The following is an 18,716-nucleotide window of genomic DNA, read 5'->3' on the forward strand; positions in this document are numbered from 1 at the left end:
CATTTTCAGTCTACGGATTTGTTTAAAGAGACAAGTAATAAGCCCATAGCCCACCCACGTGGTAGCTGGAATCGAACCACGGAGCTCATATTGTCAAGCAGAACATCAATCCACTGAATTATCGCTGCATTAAAAATTTCTACAAATCCCCCAAAATTATGCCAAACTCCCTTCCAGTGTTATCTAGGAAAATTCCCCTCTGAGTCTTATACAAACAGTTTTAAAATATTGTATTTGAAAATTTGTTAAATATTGATCACAATGGGGATATTGGAGACTCATCCTTATCTATCTATAAGTGGCGGCTCTGATCTCGTCTAAGGTTTAGTCGTTAACAACTAAATGAAAACTAGAAGATTTGCTTCCAACCTCCATCCACCATTCACTTTAAATTAAAGACAGAAGAGAATTGATTATGATAATAATAAAATGGGAAAAATCAACTCTCACAGAACGTGATGCTTGTCTGAATGCGGACAATTCACCAATCCAAGTCATAAATCCCTTATCTCTAATCCTGACAAGGCATAACGAAGATCTCGGAAAACCACTTGACTGGTTGGACGCGCTTGACAGACAGAGCATTTTGCAGATAAGAAAAATTACTGCAAGAGCTCAAAAGTTGGCCACAATTCCAGGAAAAAATAAAGTAACAAGCCAAAAAGATTAAGCAGTTATGTGGAGCTTAATCTGGGAAAACGTCGGAAGTATTTTCTCTGTTTATAGAAAAACAATGAGAGAATCCGTTACGCTAGCCTCTGTCTCATCTGTTTCTTTAAGATTTTGAAAATTATCAACGAACAGACACCTGCTTCGGTTTGAATTAGCGGAACTATATTATATGGTTTTGGACGTAAGAACTTTCTTCAATTTTTAATTGGGCCCAGTCCTATGGTTTGAATTCAAGGGGCTGGTTTAGTATTCAATGGTGTTAATATAACAGCCTGACTTTACTTAATATTTGATATTCATTCGAAAAGAAGAAGTTTTTTTCGAAAAGAAGAAGAATTCGAAAAGAAGAAGAAAACCTCCATAGAAATTTTTGAGAAGCATGCAAGACCAGCCATTACAACACGGCAGCTTAAAGCATCATGACTGCTGGTATGCATGGCAATGTTCCTCCCAAAAATAAGCTCATTTTCTTAATGAAGCTTAGACATGTTAGAGTTTAAACGTCCCCCCCCCCAGGCATTCAAGCGCACTCCTTATAAGACAAAATACAAGCTTAAAAAAACCCATCACTTTTATATCAAAGAATAAGGTTTAATGAATTTCTTTCAAGACATTTAAGCTTTTAGGTACGAATCATTAACTGATGCCATCTACCGCAGCTACTTAAAAATCATTTCTTGAATCGTCCTTACAACCAACTGCTTAATAAGCCAAGGATCATTATTTGAAGAAAAACGTATGAATAAACCCGTAAATCACGATAAATCTGGGCATTTGCCAACGCAACGTACCTTTTGACGTGTTGGGCTCCGTCTAAAACTATAATAGAATATCCTAAAGCATCCCACTTGAGTGGAAAATAAATTTACTTTATTCTCTCCCCCCACCCCTCTCCCTCCTTTGCTATAAATTCTGTAATTATTTGGGAATTAACCCCTAATTGCAAATATTAGCAACATAAACTATGAAAAGTCACACTCATACCGGGATTGCAACAACGATGAGTTTTAAAAAAGAGAAAAAAATCAGCTCGATGTGGAACGATTCATTCGAATAATATAATCGACCTGCAAATTAATGGTCCAAGGTCGAAGTTCCGTGCATACCACCGTATATCTATGTTCACCAGCGAAAAAAAAAATACGAACTTTGGCAGTTAGCTTCAAAGGTAAACCGCCAGAACAGCTTGCACTAATAATATGCCAAAGAAACCTGTAAACAGCTTGCCAAAAGCGTTTCTGTCATTAAATGCCAAACACATATATTTTTTAAAAAACATTTTAAATATTCAACTACAGCGGGAAGTACAATATACAAATGAGATGGAACTTAGAAGCGTCAGATCATGGACATATATGATTGATTTCATCCTCAAGAAAGTTGGAACGTCTTCAATTAAGAATCAAAATATTCAAAATCTCAAACCTTTTCGAAGTGTAAAGTTGCATAGATAATCTGTCAGTGAATTTCACTGTTGCCCGTAAAAGAGCTTGAATTGCACTGGTAAAATCAGAACTACTTCGAAGGATCCAGGGACATATCCCCTGGCAGTCGTAAAGCGTCTTTTCCAACAAATTCTTTCTATTGTTGGGGTACCACAAGAGTGGGCAAAATCCCGTAGACTCCTTTTATGATTGATTAAATGTTTTCTTAGCCTTCAATCTTTTCGCTTATAGAAAAAGGTTAGTATCCTTGAATGAGCTCGAAATAAGCTCTAATCTTACCATTCGAATTTTGTTATCTTATAGCTTCCTTCATCACAAGGCACTAACAATGTCTTTCTGATTCACAACTTTCGTGTTTTCTCTTTTAAACGAACGGACGAAATATTATGAATTTTTAAACCATGTACTGTATTTAACACCAGGGCCGTTACAGCCCAGCATTTTTATTGGGGAGGTGCTAGAGGAGTCTCCATCCGGTGAGTCAAGGGGCATGGGCTTTATTAATTTTTTCACCAAATTATTGGAGAGGGGGCGACTTCCCCTTCCCTGTCCCCAGAAACGACGCCATAAGAAAAGTGGACCCATGAGTGTTTTTGTAAAAAAAATTAGAAAGGAAAAACTTAAATTCCCATCAAAGTGATGAAATCCATTTTCGGTTTATGACATGACGTTTACGAGGGTCAAAGACTTAGCTGCTTACGATCTTGCCCGAGCAAAGTGAGGACCATCAAGAAGCCAGCGGAGCACGCCTTTTGCTTGACAAAGAGGCCGTGAAGCAGGCCTTTTTATTTAGCATATATGTTACGGTGAAAGACCGATATTGAAGAATGTTGGCATTCACCGGTGAAAAAAAAGAATTTTGGACATTTACCGGTGAATGTCAACATTCGGCACATTTCGGTCTTTAACTGTAGCATATATACACGCCAGTCATATAAACATGTTTTGAGAGGGCCTGGGTTTGGTCGATTCCAAGGTAGTAGTTTTGCTTCAAAAGTTCAGAAATCAACCGGTTTCTTCCCATGATTGTGGTGGAGCGCTCACAGTACTGATCAAAATAGGTGACTTTACACAATCAAAACTAGTACCAAGCTCACATGGCTTCACTTCCTAATAATATTTTATCCCCATTAAAAGGGTTCTTCCAGTATATAGACCCAGAGACTTACAGGCCGGCCTGAGGAAAAGTTTACTTATTGAACCTGCTTTAGTCAGATATGAAATAGCAGCAAGACTCCATATGTAATTATCCAACAAAAACTATTAAACTAACTTAAAACTGTTCTTAGCATTTTTCTTTGTAAATTCCAATTGCATCAGATCGACTAAATAATGCCGAATTATAAATTTTGTTGTGTATCTTAACTATTAAATATCTAATACTCTTCGTCCTTCGCTTATCCATATTGTTTTGTAGTGTTCAAAAACGCTGAACAGGAACTCGAAAATACAACAATAATCCTATTATCAAAGGTCTTGCCCAAAGTATGTAACAGTCTAGTTATTGTTCCATAGGTTTTAGGCTTAAATTATACATGCCCTTGGCAGTATTGTAAAAATAAACATATCAAATTACCATTTTGACATGCCGCTGACAATATAGGCCCGTAAACATTAAATCTTTTGCAATTACACATATGCAAGATGCTATTCTTTGTATTGAACAACCGCATCTTCAAAATAGAACAATAAAAGCTAGACTAAAACGTGTAGTAGAGTAATTCATGACACATATTCAGAATTTTTTTAGAGGGCGGAGGCAAATCTTTTCATCTTTAGCCATTTTATTTCAGGGGCAAAAAATAGGTTTGAAAATTTATGTTAAGAATTGTAAGTCGATTGGACGACAAAAATTGAGGGTGAAGAGGTGATATTTGGTAACAGAAGAACCATTCAAATGGATAGGTCCACTTACCTGGGTAGTAATTAGTTGCACCCATTTGCAAAAATTCCGAAAGGGGGTAAAATAAAAAAAAATTAAATCTAGGGGGACTGTTTTTCTACATTTTTCAATGAAAGTAGCAAAAAGGGCAATTTTTAATGAAGACACCAAAACGATATTATTGATAACGGGGAAGTGAAAAATTTTGCCCTCCCCCTAAAATTGGTGTCACTCCTAGCATTATTAGAAAAGTGAAGACATTAAAAGTAGAATAGCCAAGACGAAGACTGTTTTTTCGCAGTTGAAGAAAGTTTGGAAGAACAAGAAGATAAGCCTGCGGAATAAGGTTAGAATATTGGAAGCTACAGTAACAATAGCGGTCAAGAAAGAGCCTAAAATGTGGCCCTTCAAAAGCCTAAATAGGAATAGCTAAATGTTTTTCAGAGGAATATTTTAAAGATAGTTTTCTATACTCGTTTAATAGAAAGCTGTACGAATAATGTACCATCCGACTTTCTAGGGCTATAATGAAACGAAAAATTAAGAAGACTAGGTTGCGTTCTATGGATGAAGGATTACAGAATATCCAAGATTTTGCAGTTTTGCCATCCATCTTGGGTGTCAACAAAAACGCAGATCGCCTCCAAGTGGGGTGGAAAGAGGTTATAAGAAAGGATTAAAAGGGAATTGGAACTTTTATGGAAGGGGCAAAGAGCGAACTTTGAATTGGGATGGAGGAGGAGCGGATGCAGCTGTTTGAGACTCGGGTGCTTTAATAAGACGTTAGTAGTAGTAGTTGTACTTTGCATTACTCTATGGCGGCCATTTAATATCGCTACAAAATATCTTACTAAATAGACACTGAATGTAAGATTTATAGTAATATAAATAGATAACTAATACTTAAGCGCAAGAAATATAAATGTAAAGAGTAAGTAAGAAGGTAAATTTTGACTCTTTACAGACAGCTTTTACGAAAAAGAAAAAAAAATTGGAGATAAACGCTTGTAGTTTATTTTCTGATATTTGTGATCACTAGTTTGAACCGGTCTTTTATATATCGCCAAAGTATTTTGGGTACTAAACACTTAATTTTTCAACCCTGCCCAGAAGCGAGAAAAGAAGAAATGACATCTAGGAAAACCCCAAACAACTAGGCACGTTGAGAGCTAAATGAAATATTTGATAATCGATTAGACTAGACACTTAGTCTGGCTGGGCGAAGTGGATATATGCTTGTGACAAAAAAATCATCGAGACGTATTTTGAATAGCCTTCATATTACGGGCCATGAAGCCTTATGGAGTCCATTTAAAAGTCTTCTTGTAAACATTTGTTGTAAAAATAAGAAACGGAACCGGACTAAACATGGCTAAATTGGGTGAGATCCAAGAGTAGATGCACAAATACCATAAAATGGGAGCCAACCAACGCCATTTTTCACAAAAATCAGTGCCTTTTTCCAATTGTCGGTTAAACTATTGCAATCAAGTTTACTGTTTGCCAAAACACCGACAGTCGAAGTGCGTAGCATTCACCATGAACTTGAAACCGGTCCTCTTAATAGGTTCTGGTTCTGGAAGAAAAACTTCAAAGCAGAGGCTCCAGACTTGATGAATGATGACATGTAACAGCTTCGACGAACAAAAATGACCCAGAGATAAAGAATATCCATATATCATGGAAATTTTCTTGTTTTTCTTTTGGATTTAAAATATTATTACCAAAATATTCAAGATTCAATCATTTTTTTTTAATCTGCAACTTAATACCAAAAGCCAGTTTAGGACTGAGGGTGAAAATAGCTATTCTAAATTACCCTTGAAGAACTATTAGCTCTTCTTTCTTACTGAACATCTATGCATTTTCTTATTTTGTTTTTATTTGTTTTTCCTAGTGTGTAATATGTGTAGTATTTAGTATAAAGGTCGACTAAAAAATCCCCAAAGACCCCTTACTGAAAGTGACTTTGCCAGAAAGCGTTCTTTTTACTTCATGCTGGAATGTTTTACGATTTGATTATACCTTTGGTTTTATAGAAGAGGGCAGTCTTTGACGACCTCCCACCCGCTTGCAAACATGTGTTTTAGTAGCAGTAAGTTTTACCTATTAATGGAGAATTTAAAAATATTAACGTCACCAGGAGCAATTTCTTGAGGTTCTTAAAGCCAAGTAGCATTTTCAGCTAAACGTAATAATTTGAAAAATCTCTATAAATTATAAGCCTAAACATGAATTATTATTGTAAGATTAAGATAAATTATAAGCCTAAGTCTAAATTATTTTGTAAAAATTCTATAAATTATATGCCCAGGTCTAAATTTTCTTCTATAAACTATAAGCCAAGGTCTAAATTTTTAAATAGCTCAAGTGAAGCAGGTGCACATGGTGAGTATGGTAAGCGCGATTTAAACTGGCATTTTTCTTACAATTAATAAAAACTAGTTACATATAAGCAAGGGAAAATGATTCATAGCTTTAATAAATAATGCTGAAAAGTAATTATAAGGTGAGAATTCATACGCCCTGAAACTTAAGTTATTATTCCACAATGACAACGCTGGAAATCTTGGATATAGGCGATCTAATTTCAAGACAAAATTAATATATTTTAGTTAAGAACTCTGGTTCGATAATATATTTATTTCTACTCAAACAATTTGTTTTAATAGAAAAGTATTTTCATTGATACTATTTTGTAAAAGTTGATATCTCAGAAACGTAAGATCGACCAACGAATTGAAATATTAGAAAATAGATAGGATTTAGTTCCCTAGGCCTTGACTTTCTTATAACGTTCCTTTTTTTGCATATTATAGTATTGTTACTCTCCAGTTGGCTTCCCTACCCAAACCCCCTCCTTCTTTTACACAAGGACCAGGTCACTATCAATGAATCCGAACATAAAATTCAAATGACAAAAATAGCTGTTTAACGTTAAAAATTCCAAATAGATACAGTTTATAACAAATAGCATCAAAATCAATACCAATACTGCAGTTATGAAAGAAAATATTGTTCCCAACAGCAACACAGTTGGAAAACTAAATTGCTTTCTGATTGATCATTCCAGTATTGAAGTAGAAGTAACGAGAAATTCTGTAGAAAAACGAGCTTAGAATTCTAAACTGAAGCAGCTCAAGCAAAGTCTTGTTCTTACTGCAGTAAAGAAAAGCAATGGAAAAGTAAACCTCGAAAATGTAAGGGTAAGTCAGTTGAGTTAATGCAAACAATTTACAATATCCTTTGTCCTGGTGACATTTACAAGGGTCTGCACTTCAACCAAAAAAAGGACTATATAAATAATGAAATTTAAAATCAAATCTTCCCTCTTTGAAGATAAAATAAGCAAGCCAATTATTATATACTGCCTGCTTTTGTTTTTGTAGAATAGTAAACAAAACACGATAACAACAAATACATAATAGCAAATATGTTTTATAAATAGCCACTGATCATTTTTCCTTTGAAAAGGACAAATTCAAAGCAGGTACTGTATAAGTTCTAATACACTATTTTAGTCAAACAAAACCTTTTTAGGATAAATTATCATGATGAATAGGCGAGGAACAAATAAAAACTAAATGTAAAGAAAAGGACAACCGTAGCGAGAATGGTATTTTAAGGAGGGTGTCAAAAGTGCTAAAGGCACGAATCAGAAAAGACAAAAATAAATTATTTGCTCATCTGAAAGTGATGAGTTTTTGGAAGGGACACAGGGTCCCTGTACATATCCCCCCGGGTAAATGTTCTACAGAGACTAAAGACAATCGGATTTCATCAGCTATAATTATGTTTTCCTGTTTATTCACTAGATGAGAACGCGGAAGGGATTGAGGTGTTCACGGCTGTCACCTATCAAAACTTTAAATGTTTAGCATTTGTTCTGAGTATTCATATATTTCCAGAAAAATTCAACTTTGTTTCGATGTTGTACCCTATCTCCCTGAACCCCCGCCCCTAATAAAAAAGCTCTTTCTTACGTATATTCTAGAACATGGATAGGTCCTGACCCTTCCTAAGGAAGGTAAATAGAAGAAATTAGTTGTTTAATGAAGAATCCTTTTAGAAGAAATACAACACATGAAGGGGGGGGGGCTTGCAAAAAATACAATGTTTTAGGGGAGCACAAGCCCAAAAGCTACCACTGCTAACGATTCATTTCTAAGTATATGTTTTTTTTTCTTGTGTATAACGAAGATGCTGTTTAAATATATTTCCGCTAGATAAGCTTTTCTTTTGTAAAAAGTGTGAAGCCCTTAGAAAATTGAAGCCTAGAAAATAAAAGCTCAAATTAAGCTCACCTGAAGTTCTTTGGAAGCTTTTGAGATGGGGCCAAAAGCGGCAAAATAGCCAAGACACAGAGTCAACATCCAAAGTATGAAAAGGGCTTGATTGGCTAAATACAGAGGCGGAATGTTGGCAATCGCTCCAAAGATGTCTGCAGCAAATAAGAATGTATAATGAAAAGCCAAAATGACCACCAAGGACGTGAAGTTCTGTAAACGCTTGGGCATTATCTATAAAATCGAGAGAAAAAAAATGTAATTATTTTAATAAGATCGATTGACAGTCTAAGCTGTAATAAGGGGTTGTCGTCCATAACAAAACAGTGCGTCAATGGACACAACATGACTTTATACAGGAACATTACGAGAAGGAACGCATAGTGATAGATGATACCTAACCTAACCTCACTTATTGAGTGTGTTCTGAATAATACACAGGTACCTAACTTAACCTCACTTATTGAGTGTGTTCTGAATAATACACAAGCACCCACATCTTTTCCGAAATATTTGATTAGCCTGGGCTGATACTCTGAAAATAACCTAACCACCAAGCATATGAGATCTCACACTCCCATCCAGCCCATAAATTCCAAAGCATTGTCTGTGACTTTAAAAGCAAAACAAATTTTACATTGTTTTATATGATCATAAAACTGGCCAAACATCTCCCTGACCACACAAGTTGCACAAAGCTGGAAGAAGAAGAAGAAGATCATCTTCATTGTACAGTTGTCCAAAAGGTAAAAGTATGGATATGCGTTTCTCATTGTTCAGGAAAATCACGAATAAATGCTTTGAATGACTTATATTAACTTTTATTTCGATCGAGATAACGAAAGGACCTTTAAATATATTTAATTGTTTCATGGATGTTGAAATTTCCAAAATCAAAAGTTTATTTTCATTTCTAACTTCCTTAATTATTAAGATTAAAAGGATAAATAACAGTTCGAATAAGTATAGACCCTTTTATTAAACGGTAAAAAAAAATAAAAAAAAAATAAAAATATATAAAAAATCGCAAAATTTGCTGAAATTTGAGTTTTTCTGCTGATGAAGATCAACGTACGATTGATCAAAATATCAGGTGTATTTTTTTACTGTTTTTTCACTGTCTAATAAAAGGATTTACCAATATTCGAACCGTTATTTATCGTCATAGAAAGGCAGTGTGGTCTTCGAAATTATCTAAGATTAAAATGGTTTAATAATTTATATTTAGACAATTCACCCGTTGCTTCAATTGGGGGACGTTATCATCTAGATCCTCCTACCTTAATCCTCCTATATATTTTGCCCTCACCTGGATTTTGTAAAATACCTTTTCGGGGGTTATTTTCATCAATAAATGCCTTGTTTTGGTATTTTCATGGAACAAATTGGAAAAAGGACAAATTCCTCCCCCCAAGATACTGAAAATGCATTTTGCCCTCCCCCGTAAATATTTTTGAATTGAATCCTCTCTAATTTTGGTTATGTAGCCAGGAGGATCGCTTCGTAGGCCTCAAGAAAAAGCAAATGCAAAAGCAAAGTTTTGCGGGCTTCTTGTTGCCTTCCACCGCTCACTCGGATATTCAGCCCTCAACTTGTCTTTTTCTTTTAGCATTACTTTAACTTTTAAAATTTCCTTATGCCATTTTTCAACTTGCTCGTTTTATGCGTACATATCTCAGACAATTAAAAAAAATATATGTATGCATAAATTTAAAATTTAGAAACAAACACTTAATGGGCTTATTATGCTATTAAATTTAAAAAAACAAGTTTTTTCAACTGAAAGTAAGTAGCAACATTAAAACTTAAAATGAACAAAAATTATTACGTATATGAGAGGGTTCACCCCTTCGTCAGTACCTTGCTTTACGCTAGAGTCCAAATTTTGTTCCAATTTTTAAGAATGTCCCCTGAATCACAAAAGCCGTTTAATTCGAATAAATAGCTCTTTTGAAATTACTATAATTACTTTAGAGTAAAGAGTGAAGTATTGACGTGGAGACCAACCTCATACGTATTAATTTCTGTTCGTTTTAAGTTTTAATGTTGCTCCTTACTTTCAGTTGAAAAAACTTGTTTTTTTAATTTAATTTCTAACTGTTTTGAAAAATAATGCTCATGGAAATTCTCTTACCTCATTAAAAATTCCTCAATGGAAAGATCCTCCCACGTAACCCTTTGCCCTAACCCCCCCACAAGAAAAATACCTCCTGAAACGTCTGAATACTTCCTAATAACCAATAATAAGTGTAAAGAATGAACAAAATTTACAACTTGTAGCAATAAATAGCGACTAAGATCACACTGCCTCATATCAAACAAGCACAACATAGAAACAATGGGGAAATATTCAAGACAGTGGAATTCAATTCAGTGAATATTTCGACCCTACGTCCAGGGGCCGTTTTCAGCACATCACCGGAATATATATATATATATATATATATATATATATATATATATATATATATATATATATATATATGTATAAACATACGTCAAAATATGAAAATAAAGCAAATTTTTATTTTTGAAATTCCCCCCATTTTTTGAAAATAAGGCAAATTTTCTCAGGCTCGTAACTTTTGATGGGTAGGACTAAACTTATATATTTAAAATCAGTATAAAAATCCGATTCCTTTGATGTATCTATTGGTATCACAATTCTGTTTTTTTAGAGTCTCTGTTATGTTACTAAACATTGTCATAGTTTTAATATAACGTAGGCTGAAGGCAACCAGGGGACGAAAATTCGTTTGGCAGGTAATAGCTTCACATGTCCAGTATATGACGTCACATGAAACTGGAGTTTACAGACATAGCAAATTAATATATTAAAAATAATAAAAGTATAGTCTTTAGATTTTTACCTTTAAAAGACTCTAAGAACAGAACTGATTCTGATTAAGACACTTTTGACAACTGAATTATATAAGCACTACTTGGGAATCTATCGAACTCCGGTGCTATTACATCCAATTTAACAGACAAGGTACCTTTGGGGACCTCAAAACTTACAGTCAACAAAGGTAAAGTTTCTTAGAATTAGTAATTACATATCAGATGAAATTCTACCACTAGAAATCACTTCAACGTCCCTCCCTAATAATTAATTGATGTTCCCCCTTTATTGCCTTGGGACAATATTTTATTGTAACCAAGTGAAAGAGGACATCTTTGCCCTTGCAAATAAGGAAACAAGGTTTTTCTTGTGTTTATACGGATGTTGAATAAGTTGACTTGTTTGCTACAGGAAACTAAGTATCGCTAATTTCTTGCAAATGTAGCTACTAGGCTACATCTCTAAGGAGATTGGAATTCAATTTCTATGGAGTAAGAGAAAGGAATAGAAGTGCTTCTGGGGAAAGACAGTGTGAAGTATTAATGTCTACGATCCATTTTTGTTTCTTCTCGAGAATTGTAACAGGACAATATTGTTTCAAATCAAAAGACTTTAATTGACTTTTATATTATAATTTGCCAATTTTCGTTTGTATATTTTTGTCCTTTTTTAAAAATGTTTCAGAATAAATATTAAATCTTTAAATCCTTAAAAAATAATTTCCTGCTCTTTGTTTTTCTGCCTAAATAACATATCCTTTGGGAGATTCAAATTGGGCACTTATAAATAGGGCAGTCAATGGAAGGGGGGGGGGTAAATTTCCATGAGCTTCTTAGATTTTGAAAATTGTCTTTTTTGGCATTTTCACTAACAAGAACAACAAAACTGCCCACCCCTTCACATATCAAAACACACTATTTTTGTATCTTCATTAGAAAAAGAAAACAAATCTTAGTCCCCCTTCCCCAATATTTTAATCAGATGAAGCCCAGCTTACACATACTTCCTTGTATTTTCCATTTGTTGTGGCTGGTTATAAGCTGTATCCTTCTCTAAATCAGCCTGCAAGTGTGATAACATATTCATAAAATTTTGTATGTTTTGGGAACAAATTTGGGTCCCAAATATTTTGGGAGGATCTCATTCACTGTAGTATATAATTGAACTGTTTATTAGATAGAAGACGAGCCTGTACTTAACTTAGCGCACCATCTGCTTGCAGTATTAATTAAGTCTTTCAGCTGACAAAGAAAAAAAAGCAATATCTAACCTTATATAGGATATCAAATTGTGAATGTGATTATATTCAATATAATGAAGAAATGGCTTATTAGCTGTAGAGTAATTGAATACCTTGAGATAATTAGTATGACAACTTTGTTAGAGGTCTGATGCAGGAACATGAAAAGATTCTCACGCATTTTAAATACGAAATTAGAAAATGTGTTTCATCCCAAGAAAAAAAAAATATTGGTGTTAAAAGAAATGGACAGAGGTGTTCTTCGTGGTGGGAAATTTAATTAGCATCTTGCATGTCATCTGAACAAATGGTCTTAGGGGTTAGTTGAAAATCCATTAGTTTGGTTGTCTCTGTCAGAGTTTATGGATGGTTTCATCTTACAGAAGCAGTTGGTGATAGTTTTATTTACCAAGAAAGAAACAGAGAAACTTCTCAGTGCAAAAATATTGAGCTTGGGCAGAAGTTATAAATCATGTTCTTCATTTATTGGAAAAAATACATCTAGAAAAGATATGAAATAATTTAAAAAAAACTTCCAAAACAATATTTTAATGCTTCATTTGTTAGTATGTTTTAGAAAATAATCTTTTTATTGTTTTTTTTTCCAGAACTGGTAGAACTGTTTTCTCCCCTTCAAGACTTGGTAAAAATCATCTGTTTTTCAGCTTTCTTGTTAGTGTAATCGCGATTCAAAATGACTACTCCACAAAATAGAAAACCCTATTATTTCCAATAAATATTTTCAAATGTCTATTAAGAAACAAAGATAAAGAGGAAATCAATGTTTGATGAAGGGATGAAATATTTTAACCAGTAGAGAGAAAAAACTGACTAACCTTTATAACTTGCAACATTTATGCGTATACAAGGAAACACTGATCTCTAAAGTTTTTTTTTTCCCTCAGACCTTGTAGCACAAATATTTAAATGAATTCGAGCTTAGCTTCAACTATCATACAACAAAATAGCACTTTGCATGGGCACCACCAGGGAAGGGGACGATCGCCCCTGGGAAAAAAAGACGTTGGAAAAGTGTCAAAAGGGAAAAAAGATAAATGCTCTCATTTAAATCCTGGTAAAGCAAGACTCATCAGAGTTGCCGTCCCACACAATCAGAGAATTCTTAGGTGGCGCTGATGGTTTCTTGGTTCCTTGCCAAATTTAAACCTCACTTTCTTTAGTTTATCCACATTTCGCTTACACCAAGTAAAATTTTCACTGATTGATTAGCTAAAATTATTCAGCAAATCGGAAAGAGTTCATATTCTTACAGCCCTTATGCAGGCTAGTGAGATATGTATAAACTTAGTCGGTGTGAAATCACGATTATATTGTGTAGTTTGTAGCGTAAGTATATATTACCATAAACCACAAAAATGACAGGAAACTAAAGAATTTAGTTATGATTGTCCTAACAAAAGTCACGAAAAATGAAAGAATACATAGTGCACAGTGTAGCCAATATATTTAGCTTTAAGCAACGGATTTTCGTTTTTAAAAGAAGTATAGCAAAAATAAGTCAAAACATGTTATTTAAGTATGACCAAAATTGATGCAAAATATCCGCTCATAAAATTCTGTTAAAGGTAAAAAAAAAACTTTCTAGTTTTCTATTCTTAATAACGTTTTCTGTTAGACGTTTCCCAGAGGAAGTTTATACGGATGTTTTTAAGTACCCGCTAGACTGATCGTATGCAGGGTTGCCACCCCTAGTGGTTTATCGCTATTTCTAGTGAGTTTTTATGTTGCCTAAACAAAGTAGCGCTAAATCAGCAAATAAATTACTAGATTACGGAACGAAATCCCAAAATCAACAAAAAACTCACTACAATCTAGTTATTTCTTTTTTTACCGGGTGGCAACCCTGATCGAATGTGAAAGAGCAAGCAGTACAAAGTATGTAGTTCTATCCTACTTTCTATTTCTATCCCGCTACAATGAGAGAAAGGTTAATATGGCTAGGACACATTTTGTGGATACAGGATGACAGATTGCCAAAGACTATTCTTGTTGGCCATCCCTCTAGGGGCCAACCGAAAAACAAGTCGTCCCCAAATGGGATAGGAGGAGATCACAAGGAAAGATTTAAAGGAATTGGAATTTCATTGGAGGGGGTAAAGATTGAAGCTCTGAATAGATTGGAGTGGAGGAGGAACATCCACAGTTGTGTCGGTACCAGGTGGCTCGATACTAAAGGGTTGTTAGTAGAAGAAGGGGTACTATTTTTAATAATTATAATTTCCTAGCATTAATTAATTCTACTCAAGAAATTAGACTAATGTTTATACTGGTACTAATATTATAGTTATTGATATTTGTTTGTATATGGTTTCAAGAGGTGTCAAAGACCATCTTATCATCAAGGGTCTTCTTTCTAAGTATGTAGATTAAATAAAAAAAGCAAGTTTTTTCAACTGAAAGTAAGGAGTGACATCAAAACTTAAAACGCACAGAAATTACTTCGTATATGAAAGAGGCTGCTTCCTCATCAACGCCCCGCTCTTTACGCTAAAGTTTGACTCTTTCTCTCAATTCTTCTTTCTAAAACAGTAAAAAACTTTAGCGTAAAGAGCGGGGCGTTGATGAGGAAGCAGCCTCTTTCATATACGAAGTAATTTCTGTGCGTTTTAAGTTTTGATGTCACTCCTTACTTTCAGTTGAAAAAACTTGTTTTTTTTATTTAATTTCTGAACGTTTTTGAATCAATGCATGTTTTGATTTTGGCTCTCCGCAGAGGAATAATCAAAACGAAATTTGCATATATTTTTTTTGGCTCAATGGCTTTCTCATAATTTTGATCGAATGATTTTGAGAAAAAAAGAGCGGGGGACGAAGCCTAGTTGCCCCCCGATTTTTTGGTTAATTAAAAAGGCAACTAGAACTTTTAATTTTTTACGAATCTTTTTATTGGTAAAAGATTTACGTAACTTATAAATTAGCTTACGTAAAGAACTTTTGTATTCTCATGTTTTTATTACATATATGAGGGGATTCGCCCCATCGTCAGTACCTCGCTCTTTACACTAAAGCTTAAATTGTATCCCAATTCATTAAGAATGACCCCCTGAATCACAAAAGCCGTAGAATAAGTAGTTGAAATTACCGAAAATACTTTAGCGTAAAGAGCGAGGTATTAGAAGGAGGTGAGCCCCTCATATGGGTAATAATTTCTGTTTGTTTTAAGTTTTATTGCTGTTCCTTACTTCCAGCTGAAAAAGCTTTTTCACTTTTATTTTTTAATTGTTTTTTTTAAAATAATGCTAGTAAATCCTGCTCTCCCTTCATGGAAATTTTCTTCTCCCATTACAAATTCTCGAAGGAAAGTTCCCCCAGCATATCCCCCTCTTCTCAACCCCTCCCCCAAACCAAAAAAATCCTCCTGAAAACGCCTGTATACTTCCCAATAACCATTACTATATGTAAGCACAGGTCAAAGTTTGTAACTTGTTGCCCCTCCCACGGGGACTGTGGGGGAGTAAGTCGTCCCAAAGATATAGTTATAAGGTTTTTCGACTACGCTGAATAAAATGGCTATCTCAGAATTTTGATCCGTTGACTTTGGGAAAATAATTAGCGTGGGAGGGGGCCTAGGTGCCCTCCAATTTTTTTGGTCACTTAAAAAGGGCACTAGAACTTTTCATTTCCGTTAGAATGAGCCCTCTTGCAACATTCTAGGACAACTGGGTATTTACGATCACCCCTGGGAAAAAAAACAAAAAAAAAAACAAAAAAAAAAAAAAAAAAAAAAAAAAAAACAAATAAACACGCATCCGTGATCTGCCTTCTGGCAAAAAATGCAAAATTCCACATTTTTGTAGATAGGAGCTCGAAACTTCTACAGTAGGGTTCTCTGATACGCTGAATCTGATGGTGTGATTTTCGTTAAGATTCTATGACTTTTAGGGGGCGTTTCCCCCTATTTTCTAAAATAACGCAAATTTTCTCAGGCTCGTAACTTTTGATGGGTGAGACTAAACTTGATGAAACTTATATATTTAAAACAAGCATTAAAATGCGATTCTTTTGATGTAGCTATTGGTATCAAAATTCCATTTTTTAGAGTTTTGGTTACTATTGAGCCGGGTCGCTCCTTACTACAGTTCGTCACCACGAACTGTTTGATACAAGAACAACAAAAAACACGAAAGAAAAAAAACGGGAGATATTTCAAGAGGCAAATGAAATGCTGAAAAATTGATAGACCAAATCAATTCAACCCATTAGTTTTGGAAAATATGATGAAAACCAACGTTTAAAAACCCTCGTCTAACGCGATCTGAATGAGAGATTTTAGTAAAAATAATTTGTCCGACACTGAAAATGTCCGACAGTACGGAAACAAGCATACTTCGTATAATGCACATCTCAACGTGTATTTTATTGCTGATAAGTATAACATTGGCCCAAGTAAAGTTTAAAGGTTGGTTTTTGAAACATGAAGCTATTTTGATGTTTAATGGTTACGAATTCAGAACAGTACAAGTCACGGTTGACGAGCCTTTATATTTCTCACTTATATTGTCGATTTTTCAGGTTTAGCCACTTTGTCTGGCCACCAGGGGGTGGGTGAATCTTAGTCAATTATCATTCATTGGCTGTGTCTTATTTTTGTTATCTCACTGGAACCTCGCCTGGTCTTGACTACGACTTCTATGGGTTTTTTTTCTTTTTAAGAAAGATTAGTTTTCTTTTGCGAAATTCTTGCAACATAACAGCAAAAATAAAACAAGATATACTATTTTTTTATTTATTATTACAGATTCTATAGGTTACTAGCTTTTTTAACAGGAAGGACATTAATCGGTATCCCAGGAACATAACGATTTCGAATCAAAAGAAGCTGGATATATGAAAAAAGGAATAATCGAAGCCAAGCTTTCCCAAGGAAATCTGAAAAAAAAAATCCTTTTCATATCCAGTTGTTTATTTCTTTTCAATTTTTGCACATCTCTCTGTGTCGCATTTAACAATATAACTCCGAATCAGACTGAGTTCAGCATCTGCGCAAGAAAAAGGAAGTAGCAAGGACATTAAAAATAAAATCTGATTGTTTGATTTCGGTTGCTGGTCGTAATTATATTATTGAAGTAAAAATTCACACTACCGCATACATCTTCAAAAAATCAGGAAAACTCGGCGATTGAATTTATAATGGAAAGACATCCATATGCAGAAGTGCCATTTTTGGTATTAGCTGGCAAAAAATTTGCTTAAGTGAACTTCAGCGAAAAAAGGCTAAAAGCACATGACACAAAACAGCTTAAGACATTGTAACTCTCCTTGTGTCCTTTGAAATCAACAGATTGTTAATGTTTGGATATTTAAGAACGAAAAGTGTAGTCAAATTTAACTAATTAGTTTTGTTTATTTATTTTCAAGGTTCAACTTGGCAACACTACAAAATAGCAGTTTTATATTTGAATGTACTGAAGATGTGCCAGGGGTTCAAAAAGCGTTATTATTTTAATGCCTTGTTACTTTAAATAAAGCAAAAGTTCACACGACTGTTTTCTTTGGTAAATTTAAGAGGAAGAGAGCTAACAATGAGCTAAAGACGAAAGCCCTTAGAAGTATATGAAAAGAAATATTTAGGAAAATGTAAATCTCTTTAGAAAAGCTGATCAAGTGCAGAATATTTTATGGATAAAACATTCTGATGCATAAAAGACCAATGGCCGAACTTATCACCCACGACAAGATTAAAAAGAAAAACAATATGAAGAAATAAAAACGGGTCTAAAATGTATCATCCGTGCCGACTTTGCCTGGTTGATTATAATGGCAAAACATCCCCAACAACATTTTTCTTATACGAAGTCCAGAGGCTTACACCTCTTTTTTTTAATTATTTTTCTTTGAAAGTTCCATCTTACATTGGATATTATCAATATATCTATAATGTGCAAGAAATTTATTCCGATCTTTTGGAGATTTTGACTTTGAGGGGCCAGTCCATTCCATTTTTGAAATTTAATGAAACGTTTTAACTTAATATAAGCCTAATTTCCTTAATAAAAACAATCGTAATTATGCAATAGCTCTAAGATAATTTAAGAAGTCTGTACGTAATTTAAATAGTCTTAGGGCCTAGGTTAATACTAAACTCCTCCTGGGCCATCTGTGGTGCATGTCATTCATATATCTTTTATTAGAATTAATTTGTTTAATCCATCTTGATCCTGTGGCAGCTGGAATCGAACTCGTAATCCATATTTCCAAGCATAGATCAATCCACTGGGCTATAACACGTAAGCCAGACTTACTTGTGGCTCACTATCCAATAAAAAATTATTTAGCCCACAGCCTGTTCAAGGTTATTTGAACACAAAAAAAAATTAATTCCTTCTAT

At 34.3% G+C, this 18,716-nt stretch overlaps 1 protein-coding gene across 2 annotated transcripts in view; it reads right to left on the bottom strand.

Annotated features, from left to right (window-relative positions):
• Positions 1-18,716, bottom strand: part of LOC136026692 (uncharacterized) — a 74,652-nt gene that overhangs the window by 23,869 nt on the left and 32,067 nt on the right. For both annotated transcript variants that reach the window (XM_065703453.1, XM_065703444.1), the window contains exon 3: positions 8,304-8,519. In XM_065703453.1, coding sequence (XP_065559525.1) covers positions 8,304-8,519 — 216 coding nt within the window. The remainder of the gene's footprint in view (positions 1-8,303; positions 8,520-18,716) is intronic.

The sequence above is a fragment of the Artemia franciscana genome, chromosome 1 (genome assembly GCF_032884065.1).
Source record: "Artemia franciscana chromosome 1, ASM3288406v1, whole genome shotgun sequence".
Lineage (NCBI taxonomy): Eukaryota > Metazoa > Arthropoda > Branchiopoda > Anostraca > Artemiidae > Artemia > Artemia franciscana.